Below are 20,642 nucleotides of genomic sequence, written 5' to 3' on the forward strand. Positions count from 1 at the left end.
CTATATAAAAGAGACTTCAGATACAGTATTAGAGGACCACAAAGGTCTATATAAAAGAGACTTTAGATACAGTATTAGGAGACCACTAAGGTCTATATAAAAGAGACTTCAGATACAGTATTAGAGGACCACAAAGGTCTATATAAAAGAGACTTCAGATACAGTATTAGGAGACCACTAAGGTCTATATAAAAGAGACTTCAGATACAGTATTAGGGGACCACTAAGGTCTATATAAAAGAGACTTCAGATACAGTATTAGGGGACCACTAAGGTCTATATAAAAGAGACTTCAGATACAGTATTAGGGGACCACTAAGGTCTATATAAAAGAGACTTCAGATACAGTATTAGGGGACCACTAAGGTCTATATAAAAGAGAATTCAGATACAGTATTAGGGGACCACTAAGGTCTATATGAAAGAGAATTCAGATACAGTATTAGAGGACCATTAAGGCCTATATAAAAGCATCCAAAGAGCACCATGTCATGGGACCTTTAAGTCTTTGTAGTGAAGTAGTCTTGGAAATTGTGACCCTGCAAGATCCCAAGTCTTTGCAAAATCGCATAGTCTGTGACTAAAAACTCAGTGACATTATGACAGATTGTCTTTAGATGTGAGGTGAAGTCAGACTTTAGTCTTTTCAGAGTCAGTTGTCCTTACTTTGAATATATAAGTTTAATACAACACAAAAGTGGCTAGAGAAGATGGTACGGCATGCACAGATACAGTCATACCAAGTACAGAACAATCATTTCAGCCTTATAGTGTGTGTTTGTGTGTGTGTGTGTGTGTGTGTGTGTGTGTGTGTGTGTGTGTGTGTGTTTGTGTGCGTGTGCGTGTGTGTACCACGTCTTACCAAATCCCGTGTAATCACGCCACCTTGGAGGAAACACAACAATGCTGTTTGTAATCCTTGGCTCACGCTGCTGGAGTCAGGAAAATCTAAGTCCACGTCTTATCTTAACCTCGAGACACCCACAGCCTCCTCACACGCATGCTTTGCAGGCAGTGAAGGCCTCTGAACATCAACCAAAGTCTTGATGACATTCACATAACTTCATAATTAATCTTTCTACAACACTCAGTTCTTATGCTTTAAAAAAACAAAACAAATCAAACACATTACTTACTTTCATTTTGTACATTTCTAACAGTCTTATTTATAAATAATAAATCCTCAATATGTCCATTTTTTGACATGATATTCAAACTCCACTTCCACGTTTGATTTTGTGGAGATGTTGAGTAACTTAAAACTATTCTGATCAAACGTTTCTTTCCTCACTGATACTGAACCACATTTTAGATCAGGTCCTTTAACGGTATGAGTATTGTAGTCTTAAGTGTATTCATTAACATGAAAAAGTTCAGAAAATAGTACCCAAAAAACATCTGGAGACAAAAACCTGATACTAACTGTAAAATGCACTCTTACAACCTTAGAAGAGTTTTATTTTGAAATTGCACATGTACATTTTCTTATATAGAGGATGTTTACGGAGTATATTTGGGTATAAACAATTTGAGAATGAGCCCTTAAATTGTCTGGCTTCATTTCAGTTGATCCCGCAGTGGAAGCAAATTCTCCGATTCTCAAGTATCAGCGACTTTCTTCTTCTCACCACCTTGGGAATGAAGATCGATATTCTCTGAATGTGCTGAAGCGGCTAATTCCTCGCGTACATTCTCCAAGTTTATTGGTCCGTGGAGATGTTTTTGCTGAGCACGCTTGCTCTTTTCCAGCTTTATGTCCCTGTCGTGTTTACTTTGCTGTTTTTTCCACTGTGGGTCGTGTTTGTCCTTTAACGTTGCGTGCATCTTTCTGCCTGTTCAGGTTTGATTTCTTGGGAGTTTTTTTTTCTCTTCACTGCAGAAAATTGTTTTGTGTGGTTGAACATAGTTAATCTTTCCCCAAAAGCTATTATTGTAAATATGAATTTGTTTGGATGTGAACTGAATTTAGGTCACGTTAAAGGTCAAAGATGAAGCGTTACAGTGTGTAGTTGGAGGCTGTAAGTTTTATAAAACAGCTGGCTAAAACATCTGTGCCCTTTAAAGACTTTTTAAAAAATATTTTGGGGCATTTCAGCCTTTAATGGAAAGAACAGATAGATGTGAAAGGGGAGAGAGAGAGGGGGGAAGACATACAGGAAATCATCACAGGTCAGACTCGAACCCTGGACCTTCTGCGTGGAAGTATACACCTCTATATATGTGCGCCTGCTCTACCAACTGAGCTAACCCGGCCACGACTCTTGTTTTTTTTTTGTTTTTTTTTAAGTATTTCCATTTTATGCAGCTTTATACTTTCGCTCCACTACATCTCAGAGGTAAATATTGTATTTTTTTTACTCCACTACATTTGTCTGACAGCTTTAGTCTTCCTGAATGAACTTACACTCTCAGGTCATCCTGCAGTCATTTCTTTCTACCACCAGAGAACATGGAACCTTCTCTCTCTCTTTCTCTTTTCGTTAAAAAAGAAAATCACACATTTATGATAATTAGTAACATTACAGCAGCAGTGGATTGAGTGCAAGAGCACCAGATGTCATCAAGCTGATCTCCTGCGCTGCAGATGCATGGACTCATCTGAGGCAGTATAGCGGTTATAAAGTGGCTGAATCAACACAGAGCTGATTTCCATTTTCAGGGCAGGGCCTCCGAACTGCAACTTGACAGGAATGGGTTTCAGGTGCAGAGCAGGTTTCTGTCGGAAAGGAGAGCTGCAGCTCAGTGCTGGTAGAAGCATTCAGATCATTTACTTCAATAAGAGTACCGATACCACACTGAAAACACCCCATTACAAGCAAAAGTCCTGCATTCAAAACCTTACTTACGTAAAAGTATGTAAGTATTTTCAGCAAAATGTACTCAAAGTGCTTCAAGAAAGAGTACTCCTTGTGCAGTAAAATGTTCCCTGTTATATCTGATGTTTCTGGATTAATATTCCTGCTGCATTAATGTCTATGTTGCATTTTACTGCTGTAGATGTTTAGGTTTGTGCTCATTTTAACTCCTTTATATACTGTTGGGTAGTTTAATCTACAGCAATGCATCATATTCTATAAGATCATCATATGTTTGTCCCGTGAGAACCACGTATCTCTAAAAAGTTTTTAAACTTTTCATGGTGTCAGAAAAACTGTTTTCAGCTTCGTGACTGATCCGAGAGGCTTTTTGAAAGACTTTATTTAGTTTAAGAAGTAGGAGAACTTTCTTCTCTTTCTCAACACATAAATAAACACTTCATCCTTCAGTTTATCACAGACATTCAACATCAACACATCTGGAGATACATGGTTTTCACTGGACAGGGAGGGGAATGAAAATCTATCATTTGAAAAGTATGTAAACCTAACATCAGCGTGGCCTTTCCGGTGAAATGCCTGTCTGGTATGTTGGCACAGAATGACATCACACGGCCTGCACGGCCTCATCTGCTGACAGCAGTCAGAATGACGACACCCACACATGGGAATAAATGCATAGTTTATCATATCATAACAATAAATTCTCAAGGCTACATCGTAAATAAAACAGTCTAGTAGATTGAGGGAGTGTAGCCTACATTATGAAACAGGAAGTGAGGTGGACAAACCGTGTCATCAAGAAGAGGTACAAACGTGACGTTGCATTGAATATTTATATACTCATTCTGTGAGGAGCTGCAAGACAAAAGTTGCTCTAAAAAGGTTAAATTGCTGCAACTACTGAGAGTATACTGAGTGATCGCCTTGCATTTCATACAGCTACGAGCTACCAGAGATCACAATTTTAGGCTACTTCTGCTACAGTACAGTATCGCTTTAAGTTCCTCTAGATACCTGAATAAAAACAGCATCCTGCTGTGGAAACAAAAGAAAAGTCAACCATTCATCTATAGGCATATTTAAAAATAGGGGAGGGGGGCATCCTCCAGGGGTCTCAGTGGTGCAGGAGGATCTTTGGGGTCATAAGAGATTCTTCAGGGGTTACATGATTTATTTGGGGGGTTTAAGAGTTACTGAGGGCTTGCAATGGCTATAGACCTCCATAAGGGTGCTCTTAAAGGTCCCATGGCATGAAAATTTCACTTTATGAGGTTTTTTAACATTAATATGTGTTCCCCCAGCCTGCCTATGGTCCCCTAGTGGCTAGAAATGGTGATAGGTGTAAACCGAGCCCTGGGTATCCTGCTCTGCCTTTGAGAAAATGAAAGCTCAGATGGGCCGATCTGGAATCTTCTCCTTATGAGGTCATAAGGAGCAAGGTTACCTCCCCTTTCTCTGCTTTGCCCGCCCAGAGAATTTGGCCCACCCATGAGAGAGAGACATCATGGCTTTCAAACGAGCAAAGTGGCAGTTGGTCAAGACCACACCCCACCCTCCACCTTGCTTTTTCTTCCCCCCCCCCCCTTCTCCACAAAAACACCAACACACAAAAAAAAAAAAAAAAAAAAAACACCCCCCCAAAAAAACACCCCCCAAAACCCCCAGGTTAAAAGTATCAAAAAGCAGCATGCCATGGGACCTTTAAGGTTCTATAAAGTACTTGAAAGGGTTCAACAGTTCTTGAGAGAGTTCTGGGGGATATTCCTCAAGGTTTAAAGGGGGGAATCAGGGGTTCTTAAGGGGTGGGGGTTTAAGTGTATTAAGTTGTTCTTGGAGGCAGATATGATAGCCTAGGCTTCTTTAAAATCATTGGAAAAGTGCAATTATAGACTTTCAGAAGAACCACCATTTTACCCCTCACACACATATATTCAAACATTAAGTCAAGACCAAAAAAAAAACCATTCCTTTAAGGAGGTCTCTTATTGGATAGGGAAGCAAACATGTTCACATGTTCACACTAAAAACATATAAACCCCCTCAGGACGTTTGGGTAAAGCTGGCAACATAAATAACAGTCTTCCCCCCCCCACCTGCATCCTGCAGAACACCGATGCACATCCCGGCAGCACCTGCGCCCCCACCCCCTCTGTCCTCAGTCAGCAGCCCAAACTCTGGATGCAGTCATGTCTCTGTCAGCTCCGATCCGTCCCCGCTGCACCCGCATGCCAGCTGTGTGTGTATGTGTGTGTGTGTGCAGTCACCTACATAACGTGTGCAGATGCGTGTAGTTAGTGTCCTAACGTCGTCAACAAGCAGTCGGTGCGGTTCGGCGCCTCGGTGCTGGTGATGTTGGACACCGGGTTCGGTGTCCAGAAGAACACGTAGTAAATCACCAGGATGAACGCAGCCACTGACACGCAGAGGAAATAGGCGATTGCCATCGCCACTTTCACCCAAATTTTAGTTGACATGTTGACGTGTTTGGCCCGCAGCTCCCCGGGATAGCTTGGCCTCCGCTTCATATCCCCGTTCAGCTTCTCCGCGGTTACGGTCGCCTTCCTGCCGGCCGCTTTCATCTTGGTATTGCCGCTATAACCTTATCCAACGATTTTCCTTTTGCGGAGTGTTGTGTGTTCATTTGAGTCCGGACAGCAGAGCCGGATGCCCCTCTCTCTCCCTTCCACGGCTCTCCTCTGCTCCGGTCCGGGAATGGGATACGGTCTAAACCGCAGGGCAGCCTGCTCGGGTCCCGCAGCCTCCTCCGGTGCCGTGTCCGCAGGACGGTTAGATCTCTGAGCCCTCTGAGTCCTCCGTGCGCACCGGACAAGCTGAACTCAGGGAGGCTGTCTCCGGCATCAGCTGAATGGGACCGCTGTCAAGCTAGCCACGGTTAGAGAGGCTGTTTCCGGTGGGAGTTTTCAAAATAAAACGAACTGTAACTACAAGAACACAAATAATCAGAATCAGAACTCAGAATCAGAAAAGGATTTAATTATTGCCAAGTAAGTATAACACTTACAAAACTGCCTTGGTTGTTGGTGCATACATACACATGAAATATTAGTATGAAATAAACTAAACAATACAGAAACAGACATACATATAACTATTTTAAATTCAGAAAAAAAGAGAAAAAAAATACTGAATATATTAGTGCATGATTAACTAAAAGTATTATTATTTATGTAAATAAGAAATAAAGGTAAGATATGCGTATAAAGCTCAAATAAGAGTAGAAAAACATAAATAGAAAATTATGGGGTGTAACGATACACTCAACTCATGATTGAATGATATTTTCACATTTTAACAGAATGAGCTGCAAATGACTGAAAAATATAAATTATATAAATTGTACAAAACAAAACAGATGTGTCCTCTTATCAAAAGTGCAACTGAAATGGTTTTTAATCTCAAATACCAAAAATGTAAAAAAAAACAAATCCCACATCGAAATGACTAAATAATAAAAAAATTAATTTCTTCAAATAAATAAACTAAAAACATGTAGCCAAGTCTGAAGCCAAACAAGCGAAATCAAAAGTAGATTACGCCCTAGGCCATTTAAACATTGAATCGCTATTCCATTTTTTATCTCAACCGGTTGTAATCTTTACACATTTACATCGATTATGGAAACACACTCTTATTCTGATGGAAAACTCGCCATGTTTCCGGCGCCGCTCCTCGTGTCTCCATCTCACTTGACGCAGCTCCGGACGAGGAGGGGCTGAAAGTGCGCAACACCTAACGATTGGGTCATAGTTTGAGAGAAACGTCCCGCAGCAGAAGATTGGAGAGATGCAGTCTTCATCCACAAATTATCACTGCCTCTGATTTCTTCTCCAGCCTGCTAAATCTGCACAGCAGCGGGCCGCGAGAGCCCATTTAAACGAGACATCAACCCCCCCCCCCAAAAAAGCTTTCCCTTCACAGATGAGTCACCGGCTGCAGCCATACAATGTAGGCTAGGGTGTGTGCATTGAGCGCTGTTCACAGGATTGAAAGAAGAGCTACGAGGCCATTCTTCTTCTTGTCCTGCAGCAGCCTGCAAGGTCAAACATATTCAATATGTGCATGAGGCAGAATGGTTTTATACTGACACACTGCCTGGTGAGCAGGACATAAATTCATGTATCTCTATGAAATGGAGGAAAAGAGAAGCAGCAAGGTTATCAGCAAACATAGTGAATGTAATCATTTGTAATCCAACATATATGCATGCTATAGCTTTTAAAAACCTCCCACCTGACACTGATTGGCTCACACACTGGAACCCACCATGTTCGAAAAATAATGCAGCAAAAGTGCCCTCTTGGATGCCCTTCCAGTGGAGAAAATATGATGATGCACCCTCTACAAGTCAATTCAATTACATTTTATTTTGTGTCAAATCATAACCGACATTATCTCAGGACATTTTACAGATCCAGTATGTCTAGACCACACTATTATTTACAAAGACCCAACAATCCCCCCAAGGGCAAGCAGTGGCGAGGAAAAACCTCCTTTTCAGGCAGACCCTGTTACTTGGTGGGTGGCCATTTGCCACAACCAGTGGGGGAAAGAGGTGCCCTTAGTGGAGAAAATGTGATGATGTGCCATATGGAGCACTTTGAGTGAAGAAAACTTGTGTCCTCTAGGATGCCCTTAGTGGAAAAAACAATGTGCCCTCTGAACAGTCTTTACAGTGGAAAAATGTCATGCAGTACCTGGTCTAGAGTGCCCTTCTAGTGGAGAAAACGTGATGATGTGCCCTATACGGCACCCTTCTAGTGGAGAAAACGTGATGATGTGCCCTATACGGCACCCTTCTAGTGGAGAAAACGTGATGATGTGCCCTATACGGCACCCTTCTAGTGGAGAAAACGTGATGTGCCCTATACAGTGCCCTTCTAGTGGAGAAAACGTGATGATGTGCCCTATATGGCGCCCTTCTAGTGGAGAAAACGTGATGTGCCCTATACAGTGCCCTTCTAGTGGAGAAAACATGATGTACCCTATACAGTGCCCTTCTAGTGGAGAAAACATGATGACGTGCCCTATACGGCGCCCTTCTAGTGGAAAAAAACATGATCTGCCCTTTACGGTGCCCTTCTAGTGGAGAAAACATGATGATGTGCCACATACAGTGCCCTTCTAGTGGAGAAAACATGATGATCTGCCCTATACGGCGCCCTTCTAGTGGAGAAAACATGATGATGTGCCATATACAGTGCCCTTCTAGTGGAGAAAACATGACGTGCCCTATACGGCACCCTTCTAGTGGAGAAAACATGACGTGCCATATACAGTGCCCTTCTAGTGGAGAAAACATGACGTGCCCTATACGGTGCCCTTCTAGTGGAGAAAACATGATGATGTGCCATATACACTTGCCCTTCTAGTGGAGAAAACATGATGTACCCTATACAGTGCCCTTCTAGTGGATATAACATGATGACGTGCCCTATACGGCGCCCTTCTAGTGGAGAAAACATGATGATCTGCCCTTTACGGTGCCCTTCTAGTGGAGAAAACATGATGATGTGCCATATACAGTGCCCTTCTAGTGGAGAAAACATGATGATCTGCCCTATACGGCGCCCTTCTAGTGGAGAAAACATGATGATGTGCTACATAGGCTGTTACCTTGCATGGCAGCTGGATTCTCATGATATCACACGAAGATCCATCTTGTCAGGCTTCAGGTAATGCGCTTGTGTCCAAATCAACTGTGGCTCGGATCAGTCAGCGTCCTGTGAGGACCTACTGGCATCTACTGCGGGGTTTCGGTGTGTGTGACGACATAGAGAGGCGACTGTTTCGTTCACAACAACAGCTATATAGCTCCTATAGAGGTTAGCGTAGATGCTACAATAGCATCAGTTATATTAGAAGTGGAGAGCATTTCTTCATTGAAATATAAGCAAAGAACAGGACTAAAGGCTTCTCTCGATGGAAAAAATGTTTTTGCTCTTCTCCCGACTGGCTTCGGCTAGAGTCAAGTGTTTTTTATTTTTTGTTATTTTTCTCGCCCCTCAGACAGCCTGAGTCCGCCACTGGTCTCACAGCTAGAGAAGAAATCAGACCAGACTTCAGACATCAGAGAAATACATTTATTGGCTAAATAAGAGAAACAAAAACTGCTAAAAGCAACTGCGTGCTTTACATTTCCTGTGGGTACAAACATTACAGCTCTCTCTGATGTGATGTTGGGGACATTTATTTAATTGATGGCTTTGATAACATTAAAAAGCTAAAATTTTGGATTCATGCTAGTCCTGATAATCTTTCTGAAAACCGCAACCTTGTTAGTTCTTAAAACAATTTCATGTATCAAACAGGAAGACGTTGTAGAAATAGATTAACACGTTGAAATTTCTCCTGCCTAAGTTACAATCAGTCATCGAAGCTCAGAAAAACAAATATCCATATGCAAAACGGTTTTATAGCTCACAGGCTACATTTTGCCCCAAAGGTGGAATGTTCATTTCCATTTACAAACTGTACATATTGCCGTTCCTTTCGATCCAAATGCATAATTTCTATTCCTCTGATACAGAACACAAAAACATTAAAGCAACCCATTTATCCCAGCGTCCACAGGCATGATTCAAAGACTTTGCGGAAACCAAGCACACACTCAAAAACAAACCAAACCAAAAGCCCTTGATCTGCTGAGGTATGAGTGAAGGCTTTCATACCAAAATAAAACGGCTCTTTCTTTCTAAATAAGAGACAGTTATGTCCTCAAAACATGGCTGTTAAACAAAAATATATATATTTAACGTAAAGCCAATAACACTCATAACGTAAAGCGAGATCCTTGATTTTAAAAACAATTAAAAAGGCAGTGTGTCCCCTATAGAGAGGGGAACTCTTCCCAGACGGATATGAAAAGATTTCTCTCTAGAAGTATGGATTCACAAAATGACAGCGCAGTCTGCGTCAGAGAAAATCAAAGTCACATCTTTTTAGTAATCATGATTGTGAATTAAATAATTTAAAAACAGCAAATGGACCGCCGCCTCTAAGTACATAATAGGTATTTTGATGGATTTGAGACGAGGGGGATGTTGTAGCGAAGTGCCCTCAAGCAACACATCTTAATCAGTTAATCTGGGTGAGAACATCTCAGATGAATGGCTGCTCATTGAAGTCGGTTATTCAACAACAGCAGGCCTGCACAGCTGGCTCTGATGCAAAACATAAAAAATAAATTACACTTAAAACATCACGATATACCTGCTGCGAAGCTCATGTAAACGGTAGGGCTGAAGATTCTTATTTTTGAAAGATCTTTAGTGTGTCCAGATGTCTTTAGAAGTAAAAATATAAGAGTGTCAGTGGGTCGGATATAAAAACTATTTCCATGTCCCAATAAGTAAAATCCACAAAATAAAACCAAAGAGCAATGCAGGCTGTAGGCTGGAGTCCCATCTCTGCATCATGAACACTGTTTCCTAGGTGCTACAGTGGAATTTAGTTATGCTGCTAGTATGCTGGTTCCTACGAGTGATTGTCTGTCCGCATCGACAAATTAAGAAAACATCTACTTTCGATAGCTAGCCAGGATGTGAGGTCTTTCATTATGTTAGGTTTAAACTGGTGCATTAGGCCAAATTGAGTGACTACACATAATAACGTAACACTCCATTGGGTTTTTATTTGATCGCGGGTTACGTGATTGGCCACTGCAGCGAGACGTCGGGCTGCGTTTCTCCATAAAATTCATTCCGTTTCAACTTTTGCCCCTGCACGTATTTTAAAAACAAAATCCCTTGCACTACCCACATTCAAATGAATGAGAGGACTGGCGTTTTCGCAGCAATGCCTGATTTGGTGTGAATGCAACCTAATGGTGATCACTGAGATTTGAAACAGTCACAAGATGGAAATCACTCACAGCCGAAGCTTTGAAGTTGCAACAAAAAGATCAGCGCAACTGCAACGAGAGGCGATTGTTTTGTGGTCTTGTTTTAGTCTCTAATCCAACACTGGGACTTGTAACCAACAGACAAAAACTGGCAACGCAATCAATATAAAAAAAGGTATTCCTCCGATATTACACATCAAAAGTCTGTTTACAGATGTTGGGGATGTGGAAAAAAAAAAGCTTTATAAAGCCTTTTCTTTGCTCCGGGGGGAGCTGCACAAAATCTGATAATCTGGGATACCTCTTGTCGGTGGTCAAATTGCATTGTGGGTAACGTTATTGGCGTTCAGCGCTAAATCGGTGGAGTACTCTTTAAAAATATACCTACAGTAGTAGCAGCTATTAACACAGGCTTCTATTAAATACGTTATCCGTGTTTACAACAAGACAGAAGGTCGCCACATGCTATGGTTAACTCGTTAAGCTGGCACTAGTTAAGAGGCTGAATTAATCCAATCAATCGTTAATGAAGGGATTATTTTCAAGACAAAACACAGAAATGAGCCACATCTGTTCTGTTCCTGAGACAGCTGAGCGGTATGTTTAAAAGAAAAACATGTGGACCTCCAAACTGGTCCTCTGAAAGCTTCTATATAATGATCTCAGGTCAGGTAGGGCTTGGTGTTGTGAGTTTTCTACATACAGTACAAAACCTGCCCGCATATCCTGCTTCATTCAGCGTGGACCGGCCCGGCTCAGCAAGCATCTGCCTGGTTTAGGGGTGTTATCAATGGGCAAAAGACTGTGCATGAAAATGGATCAGCCTACAACATGTCAGTGCTGCAAACCACAATTGTTATCATCACCTAAAACAAAGAAAAAAAAAAGAAAAAGGGGGGAGATTTGGCTTGTCGCCGACTTCTGTGAAGTTTTCGAGGGTGTCATTTTTCTTAAACGATCGGTGAAAACATATCTACACGTGTGGTCTTTTGGACAAAATCAAATGACGCTCCGTTCATTTTACCAGCCCAGAAAACCTTGAGACTCCACGGTGAGAACAAAACATTTTGAAAACCAGCGACTGACGCCGATTTCACTCTTCGTATCTTAATACTTAACAGAGAGAGACAAAGCATGGCGGCGGCCCAGAGGTGATCAGACCCACTGATCCAAAAGAAACAGCTGAGAGAGAGTGAGAGAGAGAGAGGTCCGTCCACGGCGGCGGCACAGTCCGTCTCATGTTTCCATCCGCCTCAGAAGTGAGTCCGTTTGTTCCCAGCAGCTTCAGCCTGTTGACACAAACACAGGCAGTAAGTGGTGTGTGTGTGTGTGTGTGTGTGTGTGTGTGTGTGTGTGTGTGTGTGTGTGTGCTTAATACTTTGATCTAAAGCACATCACAGTAACATGATAATATAATAGGCTTTATTATTCTGAAATGGGAATCTGAATGCAGGACGTTTTACTGTGGTACTTCTTCCACCACTGGTTGGTATATTTAAAAAAGGTTATCTTTCTCACACACAATTTTCAGACACAGCCCGTGCAGCGTAGTGCATGCACTGTTCGCCCTTCCATCATCTGTTTCTGTCTGCCTCTCTCTCCACTGTGACTTCAAGAAATTGTGTTTAATAAAATGAACCGTTGTTTACCATTTCAGTTCCTTTTAGAGCCACGCCTTTACGTTATGCAACGTGAGGTTTGTAAAATAAAATGAAACCTACAATCATCATGAAGAGAAATGCACTTCATATTATAGATCAACAGGCAATTTCTAACTTCTTACCCTTCATTCTCTTTTAGAGAAATGAAAAAAAAAAAAAAAAAAGATGGTTGATGTTTTTGTCCACCTGGACCTGTACGCGCTGTCATTTCTCCTCTACTCCTCCAGCTGAGGCTTGTGTCACTCAGCGCTGAATCGGAACACTGACTGCGACGTCACTGGAACTAGGGCTGCACAATTAACCAAATTTTAATCACGATCACGATTTGGGCTTCCCACGATCAAATTTGCGTGATTGAGCGATATTTAAAATGCGTCATTCCGTTCATAGAACGCTCCTTATCAAAGTTTTTGCAAAGCCAATCTAGCGCTCCATAAACCACTGTCTGATCACATGCCTCCGTGAGCCAATCAGAGCTGTTCACTGCACCGCGCAGCTTAGTTTCTAGATGTAGACAGTCACAGAGGACAGAGTAACGTGAGGAAAATTCCACAACAGGCAGCGGTCGGTCATCATAAGTCGGTCACGATGTTTACGCAACATTTCGTCCCGTCTGTGTTGTTTTTCAGACAACAGCAGGAACTAGCGTTAGTGTCTTTTAGCTCATAGCTTTAGCAGCAGACTGTTGGACGTCCCGCTGTTTGAATCCTACAGTGAAATACAGACACACTACACTGTTTAGCAGTCAGCATTTTAGCCGTGTTTAATCCAGTTACTACTGTGGCTAACGGTAGGCTAACGTTTCCTGCTGTGTAACGTGTTATTAGTGTTTACTAGCGTGACATTCAGCGATGTTTATGTTGCATCTAACGTGGGTTTCGGAGCATCAGAGCACAACGCAGACATGTAAGTAGCAGTGTAATGAGCCACCGAAATCCGCATTGATTTTTCGTCAGGTAGATGCCTTACGGCAAACTTGCATGTATGGAAAGCGGTCGCACAACAGCTGAAATGGCTCCTTCACAGTATCCTTCAATAAAGGAGGAATGTAGCACAATATGGATGTATTAGCAGGAATGTAACAATATGGATGTAAAAGCAATTATAATTAGCCTATGTGACAATAAAATTTGTTTTGGTTAAAATCAACAAATAATCGTGATAATTAATCGTGATCTCAATATTGATCAAAATAATCGTGATTATCATTTTGGCCATAATCGTGCAGCCCTAACTGGAACCGGTGTTTTTTTTTTAAATCAGGGTGTCTGCCAGTACTTGAGGGTCAGATACTCCACTGTGGAGCCTCACAATCATCACAAGATTTAATTCAATCAGACTTCAAACGGTCTCCGTTCTGTCTGCGCGATCATCTGTCCGGCAGGCTGCAGCTCATTTCCTCTGAAAAGCCTTTTAAAAACTTAATTGTGCCTCTAATTTCCCCTGGTTTGCTGATCTCCACCCTGACACACACACACACAATAACACACTTGCACAATTACATCAGATCAGATATGTGTGTGTGTGTGTGTGTGTGTGTGTGTGTGTGTGTGTGTGTGTGTGTGTGTGTGAGAAACACACACCATGCACTCATGAGCTCATCTGTCTTCTGCTGTTTATCACGAGTCATCAGAAGAAGTGTGGATGCAATCAGTGGCATTTACACCAAAGAACACAAGAAGACAACAGAAATCTGTCCTTACAATGTTTCATCTTACATTTTCTTTTACTGAACATCAGAAATTGAGAATCAAATAAGAATATCAACATGTTTCAGCCACACGTACAGTGTGTGTGTGTGTGTAACAAAGATGAGACAAACTGGACAGTCTGTGGGGGTAAAAGGGCACTGAGAGTTAACTAGGTCTGGACCTAACAAGAATTGTCAAATAACCAAATAAATATATTTATTGGTTGGTCGATAATAGAGCTGCAAATTCCTCTATGTGTATGGCAACTTCAGGCTGAACTTAAACGTTGCTTTCCTAACTTTGTAAAGCAAAATGTAACAAAAAAATACATAGATATACATTTACTGAAATGTTACTATTAAAAGTAGGTATTACAATTCGAGTGTAAACCTTTTAAAAGCAGAAACACAAAACTGAAACAGGAATTAAAAACACAGGATCTGTGCATCCCTATAAATTATTCACCCTTTGCAAACACGTGACCACGACCACGTGATGACGCCATGATGGACGGCAGAATCACCGGAAGCACAAACTAAATGGTAGTAGGCGAGCGGAAAGTATATATAACGGAAAGTGTAAATAACACAAAACTTCATGTCTTCTTCTGTTTAACAAGTTGTCGTGCCGTTATCAGTCGAGGTAGGGCATCTGGTAGGTGCTCATAAAGAGCGGTATTTGGAGAAGTTGGAGATCACCGGATTTGATGCCGACCCTTACATTCTTCCTCCCTCCGTTTTCACGGACCTCATTAAATCGCAGAGTCTGCCCCGACTTCAGTCCACACGACCTGTACCACTATGTGGTAAACGGGGTATCCTCACACACTGGTGCTGATCTCAAAGCTTTTAAAAGTCTGGATGCTTACCAGTTCGCTGCCTTCTCTCCCCATCAAACGGTATCCGATAAAAAGATAGATTGGCTTTACCCTGTCCATTGGCACAGCCCACCGCACAACAAGAAATAACCATTTTATTATATGAACCAACACGTACGCGTTTGGCTTCCGCCGTCCGTTATGGCGTTCATAATTCGCGTGAGTAGAACATGACGTCACGTGCAAAGGGTCAATACTGTACTATACAGATCACCCCCTCACAAATCAGGTTCAAATTAACTTAAAGGAACACGCCGACTTATTGGGAATTTAGCTTATTCAGTGTAACCCCCAGAGTAAGACAAGTCCATACATACCCTTCTCATCTCCGTGCGTGCTGTAACGCTGTCTGACGGCTCCAGCATTAGCTTAGCCCAGCACAGATCCTGCAGGTAACTGGTTCCAACTAGCCTACTGCTCCGAATTGTGACAAAAGTGACAAAATAACGCCAACATGTTCCTATTTACATGTTGTGATTTGTGGAGTCACAGCGTGTACAGAAAAACAAAGTAACACGAGACACAGCCGTCTTCTAACCGTAAACAAACCGGGAACTATATTCTCAGACAGGCTTGCTGCGAGCATATCACTCCGCCCAAGTACTATATTCTTCCGCCTGAGTTACAGCACGCACGGAGATGAGAAGGGTATGTATGGACTTGTCTAACTCTGGGGGTTACGGTGAATAAGCTAAATTCCCAATAAGTCGGCGTGTTCCTTTAACCCTTGTGTGGTCCTTCGGGTCACTGGGACCCGAAGGACAACACAAGGGTTAACTTAATGAAGACGTGGCTATAACCTCATTTAAATTCTCAATTCTAGATTGACAGTGGGCATTATTAAAGAGCAAGGAAATAATCAATCAGTCCTCTTGTGGTTCTCGGATGTTTTTACTACTACTTCCAGTTGGAACAAGTTGACCCAAAATCATTTGTTTTCCAAAAACTTAGCCATTAGCCAAAGTGATAACGGCACAGCCACAAGCTGAGTGGTTGGAAGGAGAGCGTCTAACGACTGGACTTCCTCATCTTGTTTGTGGATTATTCACTTAGCTCACTTTTAAACCGCTGTGTGCAGAAAACAGAAGATTGGGAAGATAGATCATATGAACGCGAGTGGTTTCTATTCCCATTGGTGGCTGAAAATGTACACACTAATGAATCATGGTACAATCATGAGATGCTTTGGCTCCAAGTGGCTGAATCTACTGCATCAACCTCAACAACAATAAAGGCTTTTTAGGGGGGGTTGCATTAAATAAAGAGCACCTTCCCAAAAAACAACCCAAAACCACGCACCGTCCCGTCCCAGTCACAACAAAGTGCGACATTGTGAGGCCATGGGTTTCTGCGGGGACAGCATATGATCTCCTCTGCAGCTGTACAAGGCCTCAGTCTCAAAAACTATTCCTTTTTTGTCAAAATTATCTTTTACTACGCTCATCGTCCTCAAGCATTTCCTAAACAGCTCTCCTCTCACAAGATAGCTCTGCATGAAAGCCATTTCCTAACAGGTTAGGACACCCCTGGAGTCCTAAATATTTCTAGGGTTCCCACACATTTTCAATAACATTTCAAAACTTTTCCATAATAAAATGTCCATGACCATTCACAATGTATTACCGGTACACAAACATAACTGTATACTAGTATACTTAAATCCAAATGTTACTTGTTGTATGAAAACCTTTTTCAATCTCTAAATGTTTATATTTACTTCAAACTACTTAATGCATTTAATTATAAAATCATTTCTGGATGAAAAACCTATGTAATACTTAATATTTCATGGCTCTCTAATGACAGATACAAGTTGCATTGGTCATTGGAGAGCCATGAACTTTGAATGTACACTTGCTCGGCATGAATATAATATATCAGATTCAAACATATCAGCTAGCTGGAGGGAGAGATGGAACGCGGGGAGGAAAATAAAGAAATGTACATGATAGAAAAACAAAATGTTATGCATATTAGAGCTACGTTACGTCAACAGCTACAGAAAATAATACATGGAAGATTATCCACGGAATGAAAAATTAACTTCTTAAGCAACAAAATTCTAGTACTTTTCCAAAACTTTTTTTTAGATTTGACTAATTCAATGACTTTTCTAGGCCTGGAAAATTAGATTTTGAAATGAAGTTAAGAAAGTTGACAAATTGCTTTTACTTCTAGACCTAAAAGACAGACAAAAAAACTGCATCCCTCTTTGAACGGACGTCCTACTGTGAGGCAGGCTTGATAAATACAGGCCGGGCCCCGATTTGTGAACAGATCCTCAATTTGGCTCTGCTCAGATACAAGTTGTCAGCCATGTTGGCTGAGGCTTAAATCCAGATTTGTTTGGGACACTCATAGGTAACTCTTGCCAGCTAACACATGAGGAGCTAACTCTTTGAGTCCTAAACATTAACAGGTTTATCCCCTGGGATTGTTGCTCAAGACCTAGATACAGTCGTATACATTTCATATGAGAGTAAAACATTTAAAGATACGCAGCAAAGTAGCTTTGATTGATGATTTTAAAATTTGGGTTGTTTGGTCGGACAATTTAGCTGGAGACATCTGGTTCCCAAGATGCCATGAATGTACAGAGAACAGAAAAAAGGCTCACATTTCACTCTGATACCTCTTTTCTTGCTCTTCAGTAGCAACAAATATGTAATTTGATTCCCAAACTCTCATTAACAACCAGGAAAACTGAGGGAGCGGGAATGAGAGGAGGTAAGGGTTGGTCATGCAGGCAGCACGCCATGCGGCGTTAAGCACAGTCATCACAGCCACAAAAGGATGAAAAACAAAACAGGTTTTACATGCTGAGGAAGAAGAGAACAGGAGGAGGAAGGACAGGGGCAGTATACACCACACAGGGAGTAAATACAAACAAAGACCACCAGAGGAGGTGGAGTTAGTACTTTCAGTGCATCACAGGAGGAGCAGGAAGACAGCCAGGTCCAAACTACTTTTTGTGGAAGTGTCTAGATATATCTTTGGATGTGTCATGCCACCAAACAGCTCCCACCATAATTTATTTAGACGTGAAAAAAAGCAATGCTGAGCGAGCAGGAGAACCACAACAAGAAAAAAAAAAAAAAAGGAGGACACATTCACAAAATTAAGAAGACAGAGTGAGGAGTGAGAGGATGTGAGAAGTACACAGGGGGTTTCTAACAGTAAGCCACAGTCTCAAAGTCACTAATAGTACCTGAGGACGTCTGCTCCGACGACTCCACTGGCTCTGCTGTCGGAGCAGCGTCGGTCGGAGCAGCGTCGGTCGGAGCAGCGTCGGTCGGAGCAGCGTCGGTCGGAGCAGCGTCGGTCGGAGCAGCGTCGGACGGAGCAGCGTCGGTCGGAGCAGCGTCGGTCGGAGCAGCGTCGGTCGGAGCAGCGGGCGCCGGGTGGTCATCTTTCCCTCCTGCTGGTTCAGAGGCGCTCTGGTCAGCCTCCAGGACGGCTGGAGACGGAGGAGGGGTGACCAGTTGGTCTTCTGTCAGAGAGAAAGTAGTGTCTACATTACAGTGTCTCATCTATTCGATTTATTTCTTACATGTTTTTTTTTTTTTTACCATCCAAGAACACTTGATCCACCACTCTGGTCCAGACCGAAATGTCTCAACACCTATTGGATGGATTGCCTTTTAGATTGCCTTGAAGTTTTGTTCAGGCATTCATGGTGCCCAGAGGATGTATCCCACTGACTCGGTTGATCCCCTTACTTTTTATTTTAGTGCCAACATGAAGTTCTGAGTGAAATATCTGGACAACTAAAGGATGGATTGTCTTAATATTTGGTACAAAGATTCATGCCCCCCAAGATAAACTGTAATAACTTAAGTGGTCCCTTACCTTTTTTTTTTTTTTCTTTTAAAAGATTATTTTTTGGGAATTTCCAGCCTTTATTTTTGACAGGACCGCTGAAGACATGAAAGGGGAGAGAGAGGGGGAGTGACATGCAGCAAAGGGCTGCAGGTCGGAGTCGAACCCAGGGCCCGCTGTGTCAAGGAGTAAACCTCTATATATGGGCGCCTGCTCTACCAACTGAGCTATCCGGGCGCCCTGTGGTCCCTTACCTTTTCCTCTAGTGCCATTATCTGGTCAATTTCTTTTAAATTTGTCCAATATTTTGGTTTAGGACCAAATAACTGCTAAATTAATGGCACTCCCATCAGCCTCAGGACAGAGCAGGTGTGGCTTTTTACAGCGTTTTCTCTGAAAACAATGCTGGACCGTTATGGACCGGACAGTACACAGAAACTCTAAAGCTCTGTGGCGCTGAGGGGAGCTGTGGTCCAGGTGATAATTCTCTGTAGGTTCATCACTACCAGAGACGCCTTTCACATTGACATATTATTATTTGATACATTGTCATTGTAAAAATGACACAGATGATACTTTAATGTTCAATGCATTTAGTTCAGAGCACCACTCTGCCAAAGTGCAGCCTCACAGAGCCGCTAGACTAGCTTTAGGGCTCATAGGGCCCTATTTTAACGATCTGAGCACACGGGGTAAAGCGCCTGGCGCAGGTGCGTTTTAGGGTGTGTCCAAATCCACTTTTGCTAGTTTGACGGCGGAAAAAAGGTTCCATGCGCATGGTTCAAAAGGGTTGTACTTAGTGTCTTCATTAATTCATAGGTGTGTTTTGGGCGTAACGTGCAATCACGAGTGTCATCTCCCATTCCCTTTAAAAGCCAGGTGCGTTTGGACATTGACGCATTGCTAAAATGATGGCGGATTTGCACCGTAATATTTTTATTTGTAATATTTTTATTTGTAATCTTTTTATTTGTAATGTTTTGCATGTTTGTGTGCTGCTGCGCTTCCCTGTGTGTGTGTGTAACAAGCATAGTGTGCGCGCTCTGTGCACGAGCCTGGGCGCATTTTACTAATGTGCTGTTAAAACAACAATGAAATGCTGCGTTATTGACTTTAGACCAGGTTTTTGTTGGTTAATGGCGCGATCACTTCCCGCTGCCTCAACATAGCAATACGCCAAGAATGCACCTGAACACACCTCCCTGTAAGACCAGCACGCGCATGGGCGCACAGATAGGCGCAGGTGCATTTGCTATTTAAACGATGCGGGCGCTGGACGGGAAATTGACAACTGCATCGGTCTTAAACTAGCAAAGACACTTGTGTCGGGCTTTGTGCTGCGCCGGGTGCAAGATAGGACCCTTAGTCGGGTTTAGTTTTATTTATTTTTTTTAGGTCTGCATTACCTTGTGATGGGGCAGCAGGTGCATCCTGGTCATTCGACACAGCAACCTCACAGGGGGCGGGGTCAGAAACCTCACAGGGGGCGGGGTCAGAAGCCTCACAGGGGCGAGGTCAGAAACCTCACAGGGGGCGGGGTCAGAAGCCTCACAGGGGGCGGGGTCAGAAACCTCACAGGGGGCGGGGTCAGAAACCTCACAGGGGGCGGGGTCAGAAGCCTCACAGGGGGCGGGGTCAGAAACCTCACAGGGGGCGGGGTCAGAAACCTCACAGGGGGCGGGGTCAGATGGCGGTGCGGTGGGGGACTCTGTGGGGACGGACTCTGGTTCTGACACTATCACGGTCTGCTGGGCTTTAGTCTTTTCTGAAGGAGAGGAAATATCTATGGCTGAGCATGGGAAGACAGAGAGGGAGGGGTGAGGTGGAGATTGGGGGAGGAAAGGATAAATAAAGTAGAGGGGAGCAGGTGAGGAGGCAGGGATGGAGAGAGTAAGAGGAAAAGAGAAAGTACAG

The 20,642-nt window shown here is 42.7% G+C and overlaps 1 protein-coding gene across 1 annotated transcript in view; it reads right to left on the reverse strand.

The window, feature by feature from the left end:
• Positions 1–8,905: 8,905 nt before the first annotated feature.
• ccdc9 (coiled-coil domain containing 9) overlaps positions 8,906–20,642 on the reverse strand; it is a 36,936-nt gene continuing 25,199 nt past the window's right edge. Inside the window, 4 exon segments of the mRNA XM_039823268.1 lie at positions 8,906–11,969; positions 18,118–18,399; positions 20,135–20,180; positions 20,252–20,517. Of these exon segments, the coding sequence (XP_039679202.1) occupies positions 11,965–11,969; positions 18,118–18,399; positions 20,135–20,180; positions 20,252–20,517 (599 nt within the window). The 3' untranslated portion in view covers positions 8,906–11,964.

This window comes from Perca fluviatilis, chromosome 2 (assembly GCF_010015445.1).
Source record: "Perca fluviatilis chromosome 2, GENO_Pfluv_1.0, whole genome shotgun sequence".
Lineage (NCBI taxonomy): Eukaryota > Metazoa > Chordata > Actinopteri > Perciformes > Percidae > Perca > Perca fluviatilis.